Consider the following 21,060-nt stretch of genomic DNA (forward strand, 5'->3'; position numbering starts at 1 on the left):
CCACGCACGCAGATGGAAATCTGAGTCATCCACGGCCTCTGCTCCAGAGGCATTTGTCTGGTGTACTGAAGCAATAAATCTCTTTAAATAATTATTTTATAAGAGGAAGGGCTATTGCTTAGGCTATGGCAAGAAAGCTGCAAGGCATAGGGCTTGCATGGGAGCAAACTGCTCACCTCAGAGGCCAGGAACCAAAGACAGCGCATGAGCCAGGGTCCCACAATTTCCTTTAAAGGCATTTCCCTGCCCCCCCCCCCCCCCCGACTTAAAAATCCCCATTAAAACTCCCATAGAACAAGCTTGTTTCTTTTTGAGACGGGGTTTCCCAGCACGGGAGAGGCAGAGGCTGTCGATCTCGGTGAGTTCGAGGCCAGCCTGGTCTATAGAGTGAGTTTCAGGACAGCCAGGGCCACATAGTGAGAACCAGCCTCAAAAACAAGGAAACCCAGGCCCTGGGAGCCCAGAGGTTAAAGTGAGATCTAAGTGGCATCACTGCACAGATGCTCCCTTGGTCGGTACCCTGGTAACCTAGCTCCATCCGTGAGTCTCTCTGATCATCCTCCAAGGCCTGAAAGTTAGCAAGAGGGGGAGACCCTTATCCTTCCTCTGTTCCCCTTCGGCAGCCAGACTGACTTGATGTCTGCCTTCTGACTCCTGAGAAGAGGAATGTTAAGTAGCTAGGCAGGCATTACAAGATTTGTAGGTCATTGAGGGTGGGCATTGCCTTCATAATTGGCACCGCCCCTTCTTAAGATTTAAAATACTTTATGAGTGCCGGAGAGATGGCTCAGCAGTTTAGAGCACTGGCTGCTCTTCCAGAGGACCCGGGTTCAGTTCCCAGCACCCACATGGCAACTCAAAACTGTCTGTAATTCCAAGATCCGACACCCTAACTCAAAAACCTAACTTTTCCTTTTCTCATTTTTTTTTGGATATCAGCCAAAATCCTAAGCATACCTGTCCTGTTAATCTGGACATTCTCTGAAGCCCACTCTACATTTTCTTACAGACCTCCATTGCTGACCGACCCTTACTCAAATGCATGCCTTTCTTTCCTTTTTAAATCTTTAATTTTGACTGGAGAGATGGCTCAGAGGTTAAGAGCACTGACTGCTCTTCCAGAGGTCCTGAGTTCAATTCCCAGCAACCACATGGTGGCTCACAACCATCTGTAATGAGATCTGGCGCCCTCTTCTGGTGTGCAGCCATACATGCTTTATACATAATAAATCTTAAAAAAAAATTCTTTAAAAAATCAAAAAAAAAAAAATCAATTTCTTTATGTGTATGAATGTTTTTCCTGCATGTATGTATGTGTACCACATTCAGAGCCAGTACTCAGAGGTCAGAAGACCGGATCACCAGATCCCCCCTCCCCACTGACATCACAGATGGTTGTGAGCCATCATGTGGGTGTGGGGAGCTGAATTCAGGTTCTTTGCAAGAATACAATCGTTATCACCCACTGAGCAATGTCTCCTGCCCTTTGAAGGCAGGAAGTGACTGGGGTCTGTTTGGGCATAAGCCTTTTTCCTCCAGTGCTGGCCAGGACAGCAGGAGAAAGGGGTGAAAGGTGACTCACAAAGTCACATGGGATGCTGAGGCAAGAGGACCATGTCACCCCAGGAGGTGGTAGCCAGCCTAGGCAACAAGACCTAGTTCTTGTTTTGAGACATGGTCTAACTTGTGACCTTCAATTCTCCTCACCTTCTGACATCACAGATGTGCTCTACTTACAAGCCTGTTTTTTAAAATCTCGTGTGTGTGTGTGCACGCATGTGCTATGGGATATGTTAGGGGTCATAGGACAACTTTCAGGAGTCAGTTTTCTATCATGCATGTCACTGGCTTCACAGCCATCTCACTGGCCTAAGACTGTACTTCCTTAAACAAAACTTGGGGTGGACACTGAGACACGATGCGTAGCCTGAGCTGCATGGGATATGAGAGCGCAGTGGGGCTATGGTTGAACCCCCAGGCTTGCCTGGCCCTGTCTTTCTATTGAGACCCTGAGAACAGCAAGGGGGCCAAGCAGGGGAGGCCTGGGCAGTATTAATATCCACTCTACAGGCCAGTATTATTTCAAGTTAACGTTCTTTCTCTTGCCTCAACAGCAAACTTCTCAAGACAGTTCTCGTGAAGAACAGCTGAGGTGGCAGGGGATGGATGGGATGGGTTACTTCAAGCAGCCATGAGCCTAACTCGGCCCCTCCCCCTCCCCAGCAGCCACCTGCAGAGACTGGAGGCCACAAGTCCTCCGCAAAGACACCTACACAGAGAGATCTTATCTTCTCCAGGGGACAGGCGGTTACTTGAAGGAACACAGGCCAGACACTAGGTCTAATAACTAATTTTATTCCCTAGGAACAAAATGTGAGAAGGAAACTCCAAAGGAAACAGGCGCACGGATGACAGAATGACCCAGGGTGGCCCGGCACAGGAGTTCAGAGAACAGCACACTGTATCAAGAACCTGGCGAGGACCCTGTCTCTTAGGTACCACCCGAGGAGGGGTGAGGTCTGAGATGTAGAAAACCTGCTCCCTCTACAAATGTTCCCCAGCTGTCTATTCTGAGACCCAGGCCACCAAAGCCTCCCTCTCGAGGATCGAGGTAGGTAGCTAAGAACGAGAGGGGGCTTGAGTGTTGTCACAGAGAACCTGAATCACTTCCAAGTGCCCACACATGGCGGAGAGAACCCAAACTGACCGCAGGGGGAGGAATCGACAGCCCAGGACTTCGTGTTTGATGGTGGAGCTGGTCAATCTTGCCAAATCAGGCCGCAGGGCCGTTATAAGAAATGTTCCTACTCACTCCAAAGGACTCGGGTCATTCTTAATCAGAAGCCATCCTTTTCTCGGGTATTCATTTATTTCCCCACTTGCGACATAATTCCGAACCTCTCTAACCTGACCCTAAGAGAAGATTGGCAAGGGATGAGAAGAACCCTGCCTGTCTCATCCTTGCATGCAACAGCTTCCGAGGAGGTGAAAACATCAAAGACCCAGGTCCTTTGTCGTGGGTTAGGCCACCCACTCATCTGTCCCTGCAGAACACGCGCAGTGACTCATCACCGCTCCAGGACAGCCCGTGGCCGCTGTCTGTCCCGCTTGGGTCCCCAGCGCAGGTCACAGGGAGGTCTCCTGGACCACGTAAGTGGGACTGCATGGCTGGTGGACAAGGCCATCCTCGGCCATCCTCTCCTTGTCTGTGCTATCCTGCAGCACGCCATTCCTCACCTTCTCCGGAAACAGGTTGGGGACCACGGGGACATCCTGGGGACCACAGAGCGCAGAGGTGGAGGTGAGGGTGGACAAGGGCAGACGGAGCCAAGCGGGGGTGGGGGGGTGGTGGTCCATTTCAGCCCCAAGAAAGCAGGGGGCAAAGGGGTGGGCGCGGCAGGCCCAGGGAGACTAGTGGATGGCAACCTGTGACAAGGAGCCTCACCTGGCTACGGCTTCTCCAGCGAAGCCGCTTCTGGCAGGATGAGGGCAGGAGCGAGAGGAGCTTTGGCAACACAGGGTAAATGGTGCCGGGGTGCAGGGTCCGGCCCCGCATCCCCCCTGGAGGCGAAGGGGCTTGTCAGAGTCCGTCGGAGGGAGAACTTCTCAGAGCAGTGAGCACTCCGCTCTCCCTACACCAGGGTCCCCCTCCTCCCGCCCACCCTCTGAAGTCAGCGGGGGAGACCGGCTGTTACCGACAGTCAGTGTCCCAAGGGCAAGGCCCCACCTCCCCCAGACTGAAGTCCCCCTGGGCCCCTCATTTTTCCAGAGCCTCACCGGTGAGCAGACTGACAATCAGGCCCACGACAATGACCGTGGTGGAGTTGTGTGCACTGTACCACAAATAGGACAGGGAGTAGAACCGTTGCAGTCCTGTGGGCCTGGGGAGGAGGGCGAGGACAGACATGTGGCCGGGTATTCTTGAGGCACTGCGAGCCGCCCACCTACTACAAGGTCTCAGAACCCAACCTGCCCCTGCCTACGGCTTATGGTAACCCATCTCTTAGCAAGGTCCCCATGAAGTCCCCCCAAAACTGAGCTTGACCCCCCGAGGAGAAAGAGAGTGAGCCCCGCCTCACTTGGGTGGCAGAGTGGTGGTGGGAGGCATCAGGGTGGTCACAGTGGCGATGGTCAGGTTGCTGGGCAGGAAGGCGCTGGACCCATTAATGGGAAGGGAGGCCACAGCAGAGCTCATTCTGCTCACTATGCTCCCAATGCCGATCCAGAAGGCCATGGTGAGCCCCGTCAGCAGGCCGACGATGGCACCCTGCCCAGAGACACAGTCAACTCTCGTCACAAGGCCTACCACAAACCTGCCTACCGGTCGGTCCCCAGAACTGCTGAATGAATGAATGCCCCCACAGCCCAGTTCCATCCACATGCGTATCTGGGGAGGCAGACGGCTGGCCACTCACAAGAGGGTTGGCACACGGGAAGAACATCCCCAGACAGAAGAGTCCCAGCAGTGGCCCTCCAACCATGCCGAAGATGCTGAGTGCCGCCTGCAGGTGATGGAAAGAGAAAAAGGACGCACAGGCTCAGAGACTTCAGCCTCCACGTCCTGGCAGTCACCGGCGGATGGTCTCCCCAGGGCAGGAATGGCTGTGGTGATGCTCTCCGGGCTAACAACATCCTGCACATGACGACGCAGGTGCTTCGGTTCACTGGAGAGTCCAGGCACAGTTAAAGGCCTCTATCCAAGGAGAGCTGACAGGGCTGGGGAGGTGGCTCCGGGGATAAAGGCGCTTGCTGCCAAGGCTGACACCCGAGATCAATGTCCAGAACCCACATGGTGCAAGGAGAGAACCAACTCCCAAAAGTTGTCCTCCGACCTCCACTTGAGCACTGGCATGCAAGTATCAACATATAATAAATGAACAAATGTCATTTCTTGTTGTTGTTTTGGTTTGGTTTTGACAGGGTTTCTCTGTAGCCTTGGCCGTCCTGGAACTTGTTCTGTAGACCAGGCTGCCCTTGAACTCAGATCTGTCTGCCTGTCTCTGCCTCCCAGGCTCAGATTAAAAGTGTACCCCATGGTGCCCAGCTTAAAATGCAATAATTTTTTTAAAGGCGCAGCTCTCCAAACAGCTCTCTTCATTTCCTGTTTCAAACATGTCCCCACTCACTAAGAGCTTCTCTCTGGGCATTACCTGCAGCACTGATCCCAGGTGAGAGGAAATATAGGCCATTCCCAGGCAAACCAGTCCATAGGCAAAGGCTGGGGAGGAAGTGGGGAGGAAGAAAGGATGTAACACGAAGGGGCGGGGGATGGCACACTCCAACCAAACCACTTCCGTACCCCCAGAAAGACAGGTCTATGGCCTCACAGCCCAGCCCCAGGGCCCACCGCTCTGTCCTCACTGCGGGACCCAGACCCCGTCTGTGTCCTCCTGCTCTCCCGAGAGCAGTGCATGATGGAAGGAAGGCCGTGCTGCACGAGGTATGTGCTGGGCCCAGGACAGACAGGTAAGACGTCAGAAGACTGACGTCAGTGGTCAGGGGTCTCAGAATGAACAAGACTTGAGATACACAGGGGAGGAATCCTACCGAGGCATCGGGAAAGCATGGTGGCCCGGGTTTCGGTCAGCTCAGGGAACCAGGGTTGAATTAGGTCTTCCATAGTGACAGTTGCCAGCGAATTGAATGCAGATGATATGGTGCTGTAAAGGAGGGAGGTGCCGAAGACGGCAGAACTAAGGACTCCACAGAGGATCAGAAGCATGAAGGTAAGAAACTACCCATCTATGCCCAGCCCAGCCCAGGCTACTTCAAAGGTGGTTCGGAAAGCAAAGACTCTTCTGCTGGAGTAGAGATTTGTTCATGCAGAGAGAGGACGGGCAGTGTCAGATAAAAGCATGCTTTGGGAGAGGCTGGGCTGTGTCCTGCCATCCAAAGCAGATGGGCACGCTGTCCCAGCAGGGGCAGGCATACCACACACATCTAGGGCAAACTGTGGAAGACAGTACCTGAGGGATCCACTGAAGAGGCAGGCAACAAAGAGCCCCGGCAGCCCCGGCATGTCCTTCAGGAGGTCCATGACAAAATACAGGACCAGCTGCAAGCAGAACAGAGCGCGGAGATGCCACCTCCTGCCTGCTGTGTGCAGAAGCCCCCCTGGACACGCCCTTGGCAGCCAGAGCCTGGGGGCATCAGGAAGGGGAGCCAGAAATGAAGGCATCGCCCTCATGCAGGGAGAAAAGGCTCTGAAGGCGGAACTACACAGCCCATCCGGCCCCTTCTCTGATGAGCAGTGTGAGGGCAGCACGCCGCCACCCCCCTCCATCACCTCCACCTCCCAACACCGTCTATAAACTGTGGCTGCTAGGGAGCTTAGACCACTGCAGACGGGCAACCGTTTCCAACAGAGGGAGCTGGTATCAGTCAGTGCCCCACCCATCAAGTGGGGTGAGCACCGATCACATTTGCTGAGGACTGGAGTCTGACATGCTAGAGAACTGGAACCTCAGGACTGCCAAAAAGCTACTCCGTCTATTTCTTTTCCACTTTAGCCACACAGGCAACTCTGCCTGGGGACCTAGACTGGCTTCTCACGTGCACGGGACGGAGCCAGAGAGGCCGCCTCACCTGGTCGGGTGCTGCTTGCTCTTGCTGGGGGCTCTTAGTGTATTCCTTATAATAAGCAAACATGACCAGGCCGATGAGGGAGCTCATGCACAGGGCCACTTGCTGGCAGGGGAACACGGCATAGCAGGAGCTGCAGGGGACCGGTGCCAGAGGACAGAGACGACATCAGCGGACACCACTGGACATGTCCCCCGGGACCTCCAGAGAGCCCCACAAAGCGGGAGGGCACCCCGAATCCCGCCCCGCCCACTGTTTCTTCCAGGGAACCCTTCCCGAGCTCTTGCTTCATCCAGTGTGTCCCATCCCTGCACTCACAGCACGGCAGCCCTCTCTGAGCGGGAGCTGAGGTAGCGCTGCACCTGAGCCTGATTCACTCCATACAAGGACAGCATCATGAAGACACCCCCGAAGGCCAGAGTCCAGAAAGTATGACGCACAAAGGGGTCGGGATCCAGCCTGCAACAAGTAATGTCTGGTCACTGCCACGGCCACCTCACCTCAGGTATGTATCCACACAACGTCCAGGCCTTCTGCAGGGACCCACCATCACCTTCTCCCTCTGCAGTATGAACTGTCTGCCTATTTGGTGTCGCCAGTTTTCCCTCTGCTTTCTAAAGGCCCGAGGCCAGGCTCCGAAATGGACTCAGCCCCTAGGCGCTACAGGTACCAGTCAAGGAAGCAGACTTACTCGATCCCAGAGATGAGGTGTTCCTCAGAAGCCACTTCCCACACACGGGCCAAGCCGCCCACTCTGGCCGAGCCTACAATGATAACCACCAGCTGCCCTAGGAACATGACCAGCGTTTGGAACACATCTGTCCAGATGACAGCCTTCAGCCCACCCTGCAAGGGAAAAAACATCACATCTGTCACAAATGCCCAATCAAACAGAGGGTGGACAGTATACTACCAAGAAAGCCCTGCATGATCCCTGAAACTCGTTCATAGCCCGCACTCAATCTCCTCCCACCCTGCCTCACCCTGGAACTCCATCCCATTTCTGGTCTCTCTTCATGCTAGCTCTCCTTGCCTTCTCCCGTCTTCCCGCCGTCACCTCGGGAATAATTGCAATTACCAGTGCAGTGTAGATGTTGCAGACAATTCCTAGGGCCAGTACTGACAGCCAGAGATCAAATCCAGTCACTGTAAACAGATCAAAGCCACAGTCCTATCTCTGGAAGGTTTTCCAGAAGCCCTGGTGAGGATGGCTACTCAGATCATAGAGACAAGCCAGCCGTGGTGGCACACGCCTTTAATCCCAGCCTCCCAGGAGGCAGGGACAGGATCTCTGGGAGGTCAGCCTGGTCCATCCAGCAGATTGCTAGGACAGCCAGGGCTACATAGAGATCTTATCTCAAAAAAGCAAACAAAAACCCCATCATAAAAATGAAGCAACTGTCATTCAAATCCACCGAAATGCTAATTAACCAGTTCAGGCGTGGCATGGTAACGTTTGGTCAGCTTTCGCTGAGGTGAACGAAGTCTTGTACCTCTGTAGACCAAGCGCCCCGTCAATGAATCAGTTCTCTCAAGGTCAGACTCTTTGTAGCACACTACCCTCTCTGCCCCTCCTAAAGGCATTTTTCTAGTCTGTCAAGGCCAGAAGTCAGGGACTGTGACTCCTCACCTGCATTGAGGGCCAGGGATGGTGCATAGAGAGCGACTCCCATGTAGATCACCTGCAGGATGGGAAAGGGCGTGAAGGGGAGAGAGATGCAGGCGGAAACAGTATCCCCAAGGCCTCCCTGCACCTCAACTTCCCTCTCAGCCAAGCTGGCTTGCCACCACTGTCACAGAGTGGCACTGGACAGGACGCCACCAGGGACTTGACCATAGTCACTCATAGGAATTTTAATCCTCTCAGTTGGAGAATCCAGAAAGCTCCACCCACCCCAACTCTGAAGGCCCGAGTTCCGCTTTCCCTCCCATGGCCAGGCCCAGCTTCTACACCATTCCACTTACCATCTGAAAGATGAAGGTCACAGTCCCGAGGATCCTCACGGTTTTATTAAAGCGGAGCTCCAGGTACTGGACACAAGTACAGAGAATTTATGTACCTTTCGAGGCATGGTATTGCCAAGCCTCACCACACACAACCTTTCCTCGTGAGGCCTAGCAGTACAAGGGAATATACAACCATCTTCTCTAGACCCCTCAGGCACGGGGCTCTCCCACCCCTCCCCCAGCTTAACTCATCCAGGAAGAAGAGACACTTGGGGCAGCCATCCCTCGGGTGGAAGCCCAGAGTCACAGCCCTCTCTGAGGCACCTGTCATACCCTCCTCCATCCTCCCCCGTTTACCTCATAGGCGCTGGTCAGCCGCAGGCGGTAGAAGACCGGGATGAAGATGTGGGCAGGGATCAGAAGCCCCAGGAAGTAAGAGCAGCCCAGGAACCAATACTGGGTCCCGAAGCGGTAGATCTCGGCCGGTGCCCCTAGGATGGCTACCGCTGACTGGAAGGTGGCCAGCAGGGACAGCGCTACAGGAAGGCAGCCCATCTTGCGGTCGGCCAGCAGCAGCTCGCCCACGGTATGACGGCCCCACCCACGGCAAGCATGGTAGAGCCCGATGACGAGCGAGAGAAGCAGCAGCAGGCCAAACACCACGTAGTCCACGACGGAGAAGCTGGAGACAGCCGCGCCGGTGCCTGAGGTGGTGTAGAGGGGAGCGGAGGTGCTCTCCCCCGTAGACATCTTCGCCGTGCCCCCTTTTCAGGACGCGGTACTCCTGGGCTCGGAGCCGTCCGTCACTTGACTGAGCAGGCACAGGCAAATGGCTCCACGCTGGTCCCTGGCTCAGTGTCACAGCGGTCCTCTTCCACCCAGTGACATGGCTGGAGCTGCAAGAATTAAGTCATCTCTCCGTCAAGCCTGTTCTGCCCTCACGGCTGCCCACCCGTAGGCTTGGGACGTGCCATGGCCAGACTCAGACTCGCTGGCCAGCACAGCGGTGAATGCCTGCCTGCAAGGTACGGGCTGCGTTTGTTCCAGGCTAGGGAGGGAGCGAGGGAGCAGCGGGGTGAGACAGGCAGGAGACAGTAACTGAGTAACTTGGCCAGGACCTTTGGGTGTGCGGTTCCGAAACTCAAGACCTTCCTCGGGTCTCCACCCAAGCAGTAAAACAAAAATCAACCCGAGCCTCATTTTCTTCATATAATCCCTGCCTCCCTTTGCGGGCACAGACCCAGTCACTACAGTGGACTGAGCCAGAAGAGCCCAGCCTGGCGCCACAGTCCAGCAGGGGAGAAACGGGAGACCAATGACAGCAGGGTTTCCTCTGTTCTTCTTGGCCTCAGTTCCACCTCCCGTGACCCAGGTGTCATCCCCCTAAAAGCACCGGCACAGACCAGTGGGCTCACCTCCCTGAAGCCTCAAGCCCCATTCAACTCTGCACACCTCTTTCTCTTGGGATTAAAGGCATGTGCCACCACCACTGCCCAGCTAGACCCCTTTATTAATACCCCCAGTATCCCTAGAGAAACCCACCACTCTATCTTAGCTCCTGCTAGACATACCAGTCAAGGGCGGATCTGGTCAGAGGGGCAGGATGCAAAAGTGAGACACACAGGGGTCAGGGGGGTGTTCAATGGTTACGAGTACTTGCTCTTGCAGAGGAGTTCTATTCCCAGCATGCACATGGCAGCTCACAATCATCCATAACTCCAGTTCCAGGGCTTCTGATGCCCTCTTATGGCCTCTGTGGGCACCAGGCACACATGTGGTGCACAGACGTCCAGACAAAACACCCAGATGCATAATAATGCTGGGATCAGGCACTTACCTAGAGAAGCAATCTCTGTTCTGAGGCAGAGCTGCCTGGAGCAGGACAGAGGCAGAGGCTCTGATTCTGTGAGTAGCTGAGGAGAGAACAAGAGTTGGGGTGAGAGAGAAATCACAGATGCTATCTGTTCTGGGCTCATCAAGGAACCAAGCACTGTGCCCCAAAATGGCCTGTATCACCCTATGTCCCGACTCAACTCTAGAAGTTCCAGACTGGAGAGCAGAAAGCTCACATTCAACAGCATTCTTAGACGGATTAGGCCCTCAGCCTAAATCTCTTGGCACTCTGTATGCTAGACAGAGTCAAGGCGTTGCCTAGAGAGGATGGGAAAGTTACTTTTCTAATACACACACACACACGCACACACACACCATAATTCTAATAATACGACACAATCTTTAAAGGAACAAAGATGGGATCACACTATTCAATAAGTTACTCTTAGAGCATCCTCCCTTCACACGCAAGCCCAGACACTCAGATAACCTTCTCTGTTTTTTCTGTTTACGGATGCATGTGTGCAGGTGAGCAGATCCGTGAGCATGTGGAAGCTGCCGGTGTCTTCCTTGGTCACTTTCCAGACAGGGTTTGTTTACAGAGATCTATAGGCAACTGCCGTGCTTTGGTCTTCATACTTAGGTGGCAAGTCCTGAGCTCTCTCAAGCAACTCTTCTAAAAACAACTAAGTAACTGTCAGAGGCCAGCCACATTAGAAAGAAGGCCTTGGGATATACCTCATCCATCCTATGCTCCCAAGTGTATATATGTCTTGTCTTGAAAAGCAATCTCCAAGCAGGGCGGTGGCAGCACACGCCTTTAACCCCAACACTGGGGACGCAGATCCACAGAGGTGGATCTCTTTGAGCTCAAAGCCAGCCTGGTCTACAGAGCAAGTTCCAGGATAGCCAGGGCTACAGTGAAACCCTTTTTTTTTTTTTTTTTTCTTTTTTGGTTTTTTGAGACAGGGTTTCTCTTGTGTAGCTTTGCACCTTTCCTGGAACTCACTTGGTAGCCCAGGCTGGCCTCGAACTCACAGAGATCCGCCTGCCTCTGCCTCCTGAGTGCTGGGATTAAAGGCATGCGCCACCACCGCCAGGCTGAAACCCTGTTTTGAAACAAACAAACAATAAAAATATAAACAAGTTGGGCGGTGGTGGCTCACGCCTTTAATCCCAGCACGTGGGAGGCAGAGGCAAGAAGTTCAAGGTTATCCTTGGCTACATAGGGGGTTTAAGGCCAGCCTGGGCTACATGAGGAAACAATATGAAATTAAAAAAAAAAGAGAGAGAAAGAGAGAAGTCAGGCAGTGATGGCGCATGCCTTTAATCTCAGCACTCAGAGAGAGGCAGGCGGATCTCTGTGAGTTCGAGGCCAGCCTGGGCTACCAAGTGAGTTCCAGGAAAGGCGCAAAGCTACACAGAGAAACCCTGTCTCGAAAAACCAATATATATATACAAACAAATAAAAAGCAATCCCCCTAGAAGTACTCCTTGGTGTGGAGGGGACACTGGAGAATGCTACATATCCAGAGAGCCTTACATGATGACAGTTAACGTTCTCTGAATACCTGCCATGTGAGCCAGCAGTAACTAAAGTCACTGTCCCTAGTTCACAAAGTTTTGTCCCATCAGAGGCATCAGCCACACCTTAGATTCTATCTAGTACCTTCTCTAGGCACTAAATTCCTAGCTTATAGCAGCCTAAGGCAGGGTGGCAGTACATGAACTGTAGCTCTACATTTTATCTAGCATGTGACACTAAACTTTGCGACCCTGCCCTTCTAAACTCAAGCCTTCAAGCCTCCTCCCCTCTAAGTTCCAGAACAAGAAGCAGTTTCCTGTTTTGTGTATTAGTTGCTGTTTAATTTTCCACCCCAACCTCCAATGGTGAGCAGCAGGATATTTCACCTGAAATATCCTCGGAGCATCTCTCTACAAAACCTGTAAAGAATCAATCTTGAATCTCTATGATAGGGGCTGGAGAGATGGCTCAGGGCTTCAGAGTTCTGGCTCCTTTGTGGAGGACAAGTTTGGTCCCAAGCATATCATCAGCTTGAAACCACCTCTAACTCCAGCTCTGTCCCTTCAGACCTCCTCACACCGACAAACACACACACACACACACCACAAAACAAGAAAAAAAAAAATCTTTCACAGTGGTCCAACCTCACTATTCCCGACACTAGGAAAGGAGCAAAGTGCTAACTATAGTCTTTCATTCATGGAACAGTGTAGATTTCAACTAACCTGGTGACAGATTAATACATCCTACCCACCCACCAAGAGATCACAGCATCGTCTCCCATACTGTATTCAACATACACCTGGGCAGACATTGCCTGGCTGACCAGGTGCAGTTCCCACACACTAAGAAAGGGTCTGAGCTTCGGTCACATGTTCAACTGCTACTCTCTAGATCAACAATCCCAACAGGACACTCTGGTTTAACCTAAAGATGCCCTGGGCCTTTGTTTATTGCACAACCTTAAGATTTCTCACTCTTTGGCAAGCAGTGACTACTATGAGATGAAAATAGGCTATCAGGGTGGTGGTGACATACACCTTTAATTCCGGCACTTGGGAGAGAGGCAGGTAGCTCTGAGTTGGAGGTAAAGCTGGTCTAAAAAGCGAGTTCCAGGACAGTCAAGACTACACAGGAGGCAGAGGCAGCTCACCAGAGCTACATGGTGAGACCCTGTCTCAAAATAAAAACACGAGGGGAGGGTGGTAGGTCCCAGTACTGACTGGGTCTCTCTACTTCTGGAGTTTCCTGACAAATTATTTGCACTAAGTACCAAGAATCCTCTAGGATGGAGGAAGAAAGAGCCAAGCAGAAAGGGAAGTGCCAATCCAGTAACACAGTCTTCATCTCACACAATCCAATTCTAGGAAAAGAACAATGGCTTTCTAAAAACCTCACTGATTGACACCAATGGACATGTCTATCTCGGAGTAGTAGCCAAAAGAGAGCCAAGTTATTTTACTAAGCAGGGTCCCCTTTAAAACTTCTGTCAACACATACTGGCTAGATTATTTTAACTGCAGTGAGAGGTATTGAAGGCTGGTGGGTCTGTTTCTTGTAGTCCTGGGGACCCGAACAAGCTAGAAACCACTAGGCCACAGGGCTAAATCCTCTCCCTCTTCCTCCTTTGAAATGTAAAGGAACACCTGCAGAGCCAACTGCCACCACTTTGTCTTGGGTTTAAAACTCCTCAAGGTCTGAACAGTGGCTCCCGAAAGCTAACTATTCCTGCAGCTAAAAAATGTATGAATAAATGTAAATTCGGGGTTTCCAGGCAGGTACCTGGAGCACGTGGGGGAGGGGGGGGAACACAGGTAGGTTACTTGAACTCTGATAGTCTCTGGTGACCTTTTGGGGTGTCCTCACCAAAAGCAATAGCTGCTGTGACGGGTCTCTCCCAGCGCCCTTCCAGACAGGTCTTCCCTTGCCTGGCGTCGGTGGCTCGCCCAGGACTACCGAAGTTGCTCCGACCTTCCCGAAACCGGCATCGTTCTTTTCCTGGGGAGGCAAAGAACCCGAGTTTGGAAAGCGTGTCTGCCGCTTCCATCACCTCGCCGGGGCTCCGGAACACTGCGCAACATTGAGGTGAAGGGTTCCCAGACTCGTGTCCTCCGGCCCGCGTTTTGCCCTTCGCCCTCCGATCTCCGCTCCTCCATCACCCCTTACCCTCTCTCCGACTCAGTTTCCCCCGTCTCCTCACGTGTGCCGAGCCCAGGCACTTTGCGCGAGTATTTAAGAGCGTCCCCAAAGCCCACGCTGAGCAGCTCGCCCCGGCCCGCCCCTCCCAGCTCCGCCTCTCCTGCCCGGAGGCGGCAGAACTCAACCTATCTGCCCCTGCCCAATCCCCGCCCCACCTCACCCCACCCCACCCCGGCCCGGCCCGGCCCACCTGCAAGATCTCCACACGTGGGGTAGCCGGCCCGCCGGCCAGCCCGGCCGGAGCAGTGCTCGGCTTGGTGACAGCGGGACCCCGCCCCCCGCCGCCCGCCCTGATCGCCGCGCCGCCATGTTTACTGAGGGCGGATGGAGCGGCCCAGTTGTCCGCACCGGGCTGAGCAAGCCTGCAGGAGGCTCACAGCAACCTAAGCGTCGCCTGGGGAGTCCCGCGCGCTACGGGAAGAGTGGAGGGAGGGTGGGTCTGCGCCCCCAGGGACAGACACAGTGGGGCGCGGACGTGAGCCCAGAAAGCCCGCCAGCTGCAGGCGCGCTCGGGCACACGTAGGCCCCGCCCCGCGGCGCCGGCGGAGGGCGGGTTAGGCCACGCCCCCGAGTGACAGGCATTGGGAGCTTAGGCCCCGCCTCAAGGCGGGGGGAGTGACACATGGGGGCGTGGCCCCGCCTCAAGGCGGGGGGCGTGACGCGACGGGGGGCGGGGCCTCGCGCTGAGCTCTCGCGAGCCGTCCAGGTGGAAAGGAGTGGAAAATGGCGTCTCGGGAGCGGGGCAGTTCTGTGAGCCCGATCTCATGGGCGGCTGCCCTGCTCCTGGCCGTGGGCATGGAAAGGGCCCTGGCTCTACCTGAGGTACAGAAGAATGTTTGCGATCTGGCTGAAGAAGGTTGCCGATCGTCAGCCTCGCGTCGAGCGCGCCCGCCGGTGGCCGTCCCAGCCCGGGGCTCAGATTTCTCCCTGCAGATTCCCTAGCCCTGTCCCCGCGGGCACCGCGCTCCCGAGTACTCACGTCGTGCCCGCCACTGGCACCTTCGCCCTGCCCACATCCAGAGACCTTTGAAATTTGATCTCTTTGCTTTTGAATAACTTTATATTGCTCTTTCCACTCCAGAGTCCCCTGGCTCTCCTGCCCGCTGCCCTTGCCCGAATACTGTGCGTGGCATTGTGCAATGGCGCGGCTGACTGTATCTTGTGATGCTTGAGTACTCTGTGTACCTGCGTGCGGCCCCTTAACACTTGCCAAACCTTGTCTGTCAGGTGGAGAAGTCTCTGGAGAGGACATAATTATAGTCAAGTAATGATTCTCATAGATGAGGACCTTCCCTCAGGAAGGGCTTGCATAGTGCGCTGGTTGTAGGGGAAGAAATAGGTTCTATTTACAAAAGCCAGCTTTGTGATCTGTACTATAGGAATTCTGGAGAGAGTACTGACAGCTAACTCTTGATTCTTGTTTCTTCTTCTTTTTTCTCTCTCTGGAATCTTAATAAGATTTCTTTCTCTTCTGCAGATATGTACCCAGTGTCCGGGAGGTGTGCAAAATACGTCCAGAGTAGCTGCTTACTGTGAGGAAACATCGGAGTTAATGCAAGCCCGATGCTGCCTGAATCAGAAGGGCACCATCTTGGGGTGAGGGAGGAGAAGACATCCTTGGATACTCAAAAAAGTTCCCAGACGGGGAGTCTACAGGCTTTTCCTAACTGGCATTGTGGATAAATATTGGAGGCATCTAATGCTTGATTCTAAAACGTTTAAATTTGATGTAATATTATTTGATAGGTAAACGATCTTTTGATTTTTCCCCCTGGATGACAAGTGATAGTTTTTGCCATTTTGTAGACTTTTGTGGCATCATTTAAAAATAGCTTGTTTTGAGCCGGGCGGTGGTGGCGCACGCCTTTAATCCCAGCACTCGGGAGGCAGAGCCAGGCGGATCTCTGTGAGTTCGAGGCCAGCCTGGGCTACCAAGTGAGTCCCAGGAAAGGCGCAAAGCTACACAGAGAAACCCTGTCTCGAAAAAACCAAAAAAAAAAAAAAAAAAAAAAAAAAAAAAAAAATAGCTTGTTTTTGTTTTCATTTATTTGTTTGTTTTTGAGACAGGGTTTCTCTGTGTAGCTCTGGCTGTCCTGGAACTCATTGTAGACCAGGCTGGCCTCAAACTCAGAGATCTGCCTGCCTCTGCCTCCCAAGTGCTGGCTGGGATCAAAAGCGTGCGCCACCACTGCCCAGTTTAAAAATACTTTTATTGTAAGTCTTTGGATTATTTTTTACTAAAATACATTTACAATTTTCTTAATTTTATTTTTTTATTGCGTGTGTGTGTGTGTGTGTGTTTGTGTGTGTGTGTGTGTATGTGTGTGTGTGTTTGGGTACATGCACTTGAGTGCAGATACTGGAAGAGTCCAGAGGCTTTGGATCCCCTGGAGCTGGAGTGATAGGCAGTTGTGAGATGCCCAATGTGGGTGCTAGGCACTGAACTCGGTCCTCTGCAGGATTGGTACTCACTCTTAACTGCTAAGCCATCTCTCCAGTCCTTAATTTTTTTTTCTTTTTGTTATTGTTATTCTGGGTACTGGGGAATGAGCCTAGGACCTTGTGCATGCCAGTCAAGCTACCTTTTTTTTTGGTTTAGCTTTTCCTTTTCTTTTGTTTTCTTTGAGATAGGGTCTTTTTTTTTTTTTTAAGATTTATTTATTTATTTATTATGTATACAATGTTCTGCCTGCATGTGTGTCTACAGGCCAGAAGAGGGCACCAGATCTCATTACAGATGGTTGTGAGCCACCATGTGGTTGCTGGGAATTGAACTCAGGACCTCTGGAAGAGCAGTCAGTGCTCTTAACCTCTAAGCCATCTCTCCAGCCCGAGATAGGGTCTTACTATATAGCCCTGGCTATCCTGGTACTTACTGTGTAGCACAGCATGACCTCAAAAACTTGAATAACTCTGCTTCAGCCTCCCAAGCACTGGAATTACAGGAGTGAACCATCACACTTGGCTCCTTTCAGTATGTACCATTTTGACACATGATCTCATTGAATTGCCCACACCAACCTTGGACTTGTGATCCTCCTGCCTCAGCTTCCTGAGTAGTAGGGATTATGGGTAGCTTGCATTACCAGGCCAGATACTAAGTCATTTATTTTATAATGTTATGATTTTTGTAGTTCATAGGTACTCAGTAAATGAAAATAATGTGTTGGAAGTCCCTTTTTGTTTGTTTGTTTGGTTTTTGGAGACAGGGTTTCTCTGTGTAGTCCTGGCTGTCCTGGAACTCACTCTGCAGACCAGGCTGGCCTTGAATTCAGATTTGCCTGCCTCTGCTTCGGAGTGCTGGTACTAAAGACATGCACTGCCACCACCCACCCTGCTTAAAGTCCTTAATGTATAGAAGTTTACAATTGTTTCTGATGGGAAATTTACTTGGGAAAAACTTATGCTTTTTTGTTTGTTTTTTCTTTCATTTAAAACCTCTGTTTTGGGGCTGGTTGGTATATGTTTGTAATTTTAGCACTTGGGAGGCAGAGGCAGGTGAATCTCTGAGTTCGAGGCCAGCCTGGTCTACAGAGCGAGTTCCAGGACAGCCAGGGCTACACAGAGAAACCCAAGCTAAGTCACTCTTAACTACTTAGTGAATTTGGGACTAGCTTGGGTTACATGGAGACCTGGTCTCAAGAAGAAATCATCTTGGTGGAGATGCTGAGCATTGTGGTTCTTGTCTCTAACCCCAGCATTTGAGAAGCTGAGGCAGGAGGATTGTCACAGGTTGAAACCAGCCTGGGTTACAGAGTGAGATCCTGTCTCAAAACAAAACAAAATCTCTGTAGAGTGGTGGCTGTGGCTCTGGATTGGTGATAGAGTGCTTGTCTCAAACTCCCAAGGTTCTGAGTTTTAATCCCCAGCAGCAACAACAAAAACTTATGGGTCTGAGAATCACGGGATGAGATCTATTAATCCTGGAGAAAATAACACAAAATTTCTTCTAATAGTTGTATCGTGCAGAGCTATACCAGTTAGAACTGTGTGACCCAATATAAATTTCTGTTGATGATGCCGGGCGGTGGTGGTGGTGGTGGTGGTGGTGGTGGTGGTGGTGGTGGTGGTGGTGGTGGTGGTGCATGCCTTTAATCCCAGCACTCGGGAGGCAGAGTCAGGCAGATCTCTGTGAGTTCGAGGCCAGCCTGGGCTACCAAGTGAGTTCCAGGAAAGGCGCAAAGCTACACAGAGAAACCCTGTCTCGAAAAACCAAAAAAAAAAAATTCTGTTGATGATCAAAATGTTCCATATCAGTACTAATCAGCATAGGAGCCATAATTTTGTACATGTTTGAGGTCTTACTTATGAGAATGCACTTGAATTTTAGGTAAATTAAAATGTCTACTTGTAAATCCAGGCGGTGGTGGTGGTGGTGGTGGTGGTGGTGGTGGTGGTGGTGGTGGTGGTGCAGCACACCTTTAATCCCAGCACTCAGGAGGCAGAGCCAGGTGGATCTCCATGAGTTCGAGGCCAGCCTGGGCTACAGAGTGAGTTCCAGGAAAGGCGCAAAGCTACACAGAGAAAACCTGTCTTGAAAAAACCAAAAAAAAGAAAAAAAAAAGAAAGAAAGAAAAAAGAAAAAAAAAAACCAGAAGTCTACTTGTAGCTAGGGCTAATTAGATTGGACAGTACATGATTACAATGTCTACTACCACAGCACTTCTCCTATAGTTCTGAGCATAGTGATGTTCCATCAATATTAGCTCAAACGGGGTGGGTGTGTGCACACATACTAACCTTGCTGGGGATGGAAAAGAGACATAGTTACACTAATGGCTTTGTTTCTCCAGGCTAGATCTCCAGAACTGTTCCCTGAAGGATCCTGGTACAAACTTTTTTCAGGCTTCTACTGCTGTTATCATGTAAGTGGCTAGGTACTTTCCTGCCCAAAAGGTAAAGATGGTGGTGGGAAAGTCTTTGGAGATAATTCTTAAAAAGGTAGATTAATATTAGTGTCTAAACCTGTCCAACTGAGGACAAGGATTGGATTAATAGCCCAGGAAAGCACGCATAGAGGAATAGCATGCTTTCTCAACAGGGTACTAACAGTGTGTACTTTGCAGAGACCTTCAAGCAAATCCTCTCAAGGATGGTTTGACCAACGCCTTCCGTGGTTTTACCCAGCTCCAGACTCTGTGAGTAATAGAGCGGGGAAGAAAGAGTCGTAGATGTTAATTGTCAAGTGCTCAGCAATATCAGAGCTGCTGTTGCTGTGTGCGTGTGCGTGTGCGTGTGCATATATGCCTGAGTGAGTTTGTATGCACATGTGCACGTGTCTGCATGGGTGGTGGGTACCACGGCCTTATGTGTCAATGAATGTTTGTTCCACTGCTGAGCTACATCTACCCTAACCTCTTTGGCTGTGCATTTATGATCACGTGTTGTCTTCAGGATACTACCGCAAGACGTCACCTGTCCTGGAGGTATTAGTGCCTGGGAAAGTAGTACCTCTTTCATAGACAAGCAGATTTGCCAAGGGCAAAAGGACCTCTGCAATAGCACAGGAAGCCCAGGTACGCTGTAGGACGGTCACCTCACCCGGGAGTCCTTTCCTTCTGTCTAAAGTGAGGTCATTCCCCACTTTAGACAGATAAAGGTGCTAAAGTTTTTTTTTTGTCCAGTGTTCTCTGTTCCCTTGAAAAGGTTTTAATTTTTTTTTTAAAGATTTAGTTATTTATCATGTATACAGTGTTCTGCCTGCATGTATTCCTGCAGGCCAGAAGAGGGCACCAGATCCCATTACAGATGGTTGTGAGCCACCATGTGGGTGCTAGAGATTGAATTCAGGATCTCTGGAAGAGCAGCCAGTGCTCTTAGCTACCCAGCCATCTCTCCAGCCCAAGGTTTTAATTATTATTAGTAGTATTGCATCCTGATTATTTATGATCTTTCTTCTATTTTTTGTTTTCATTTTCTGAAGCAGAGTCTCTTCATGTATTCCTAGCTAATCTGGAATGTGTTGTGTACAACAGGCTGGCCTTCAACTCACAGAGATCTGCCTGCCCCTGCCTCCCAAATGCTGGGATTTAGGCGTGCACCACCATGCCCAGCTTTTCCCTCTACTTTTGACCTAGAAATAATTAGGAGACTCTAAGCAGATATTTGAGGAAAATACCTAATGAGTTCAGTGATATCCTCCCATCCAAGTACCAGTCAGGCCACTGTTTAGCTTCTTAGACCAGCGATTGGCTCTTCAGGTCATATGGCCTTAGACTCCAGTGACTCGTTTTTTTTTCCCTCTGGCTCCCAGAAATGTGTCCTGAGAATGGATCTTGTGCACCTGAAGGTCCTGGTCTTTTGCAGTGCGTTTGTGCTGATGGTTTCCACGGATACAAATGCATGAGGCAGGTAAGGCGCTGGACCTTTTAGATAGAAAGGGATGCATGTGGCAAGAACCTCTCAGAAAGAGATACAAGGAACTGATGCCAGTGGCTGGAAGGCGGGCACAAGGGAAGCGCCCCGATGAGGTGTCAGAACGTAACCCTGTGTACACTGCTGTGACTTGTTTGTTTGCTAATCACAGGGCTCCTTTCCACTGCTTATGTTCTTCGGGATTCTGGGATCCACCACGCTAGCCATCTCCATTCTACTTTGGGGAACCCAGCGCCGAAAGGCCAAGGCTTCATGAACCACACAGGGCTTCCTGCTCACCTGAGATCACCCTGATCGTGACGAGCTTTATTGGCCAGCGAGCGGATCCTGTTCAAGCCTGAGGTGGCCATTGATAAGGAAGGAAGGTGTCAAATTGCACCACCTCGGGGTGATAAACACTCGGTTCAGGAGTGGACGAGTACTTGTTTGTATATTACTGACTACAATAAACACTTCTTTTCCCCCATTGTTTTAGGGATGGTGCCCTACCTTTGCGTGTTTCTTGCTTGAGGGGCTGGGTTTGGCACGGGCGGGTCTCCCACGTCTCCAGGGTTTTGCTCGGTGTGATGCTGCGGACCCACCCCGTGGCCCCGCCCCTT

The 21,060-nt window shown here is 51.6% G+C and overlaps 2 protein-coding genes across 5 annotated transcripts; one reads left to right on the top strand and one right to left on the bottom strand.

The window, feature by feature from the left end:
* Positions 1 to 2,334: 2,334 nt before the first annotated feature.
* On the bottom strand, positions 2,335 to 21,027 carry Slc5a6 (solute carrier family 5 member 6). Of its 4 annotated transcripts, none has more exons than XM_042267449.2 (18): positions 20,951 to 21,027; positions 13,754 to 13,885; positions 10,367 to 10,442; positions 8,887 to 9,425; positions 8,548 to 8,613; positions 8,213 to 8,264; positions 7,661 to 7,728; positions 7,274 to 7,428; positions 6,901 to 7,041; positions 6,586 to 6,715; positions 5,967 to 6,055; positions 5,548 to 5,660; positions 5,151 to 5,218; positions 4,416 to 4,502; positions 4,080 to 4,267; positions 3,778 to 3,881; positions 3,446 to 3,561; positions 2,335 to 3,273 (listed from the first exon to the last, which is right to left on the bottom strand). In XM_042267449.2, the coding sequence occupies exons 4-18, from the start codon at positions 9,277 to 9,279 to the stop codon at positions 3,127 to 3,129; spliced, it is 1,917 nt and encodes a 638-aa protein (XP_042123383.1). In that variant the 5' UTR covers positions 9,280 to 9,425; positions 10,367 to 10,442; positions 13,754 to 13,885; positions 20,951 to 21,027; the 3' UTR covers positions 2,335 to 3,126. The 4 variants fall into 4 exon arrangements, with proteins under 4 accessions (XP_042123383.1, XP_076415346.1, XP_015844467.1 ...); XM_076559231.1 differs by lacking the exon at positions 20,951 to 21,027 and adding an exon at positions 15,066 to 15,086; XM_015988981.3 differs by lacking the exon at positions 20,951 to 21,027 and adding an exon at positions 14,277 to 14,677.
* On the top strand, positions 14,750 to 20,927 carry Atraid (all-trans retinoic acid induced differentiation factor). The gene is made up of 7 exons (XM_006995533.4): positions 14,750 to 14,908; positions 15,564 to 15,682; positions 18,880 to 18,951; positions 19,153 to 19,224; positions 19,481 to 19,602; positions 20,340 to 20,437; positions 20,613 to 20,927. Exons 1-7 carry the CDS (start codon positions 14,810 to 14,812, stop codon positions 20,715 to 20,717), a joined length of 687 nt encoding a protein of 228 aa, XP_006995595.1. The 5' UTR covers positions 14,750 to 14,809; the 3' UTR covers positions 20,718 to 20,927.
* Positions 21,028 to 21,060: the final 33 nt, after the last annotated feature.

Source organism: Peromyscus maniculatus, chromosome 22 (genome assembly GCF_049852395.1).
Source record: "Peromyscus maniculatus bairdii isolate BWxNUB_F1_BW_parent chromosome 22, HU_Pman_BW_mat_3.1, whole genome shotgun sequence".
Taxonomy (NCBI): domain Eukaryota; kingdom Metazoa; phylum Chordata; class Mammalia; order Rodentia; family Cricetidae; genus Peromyscus; species Peromyscus maniculatus.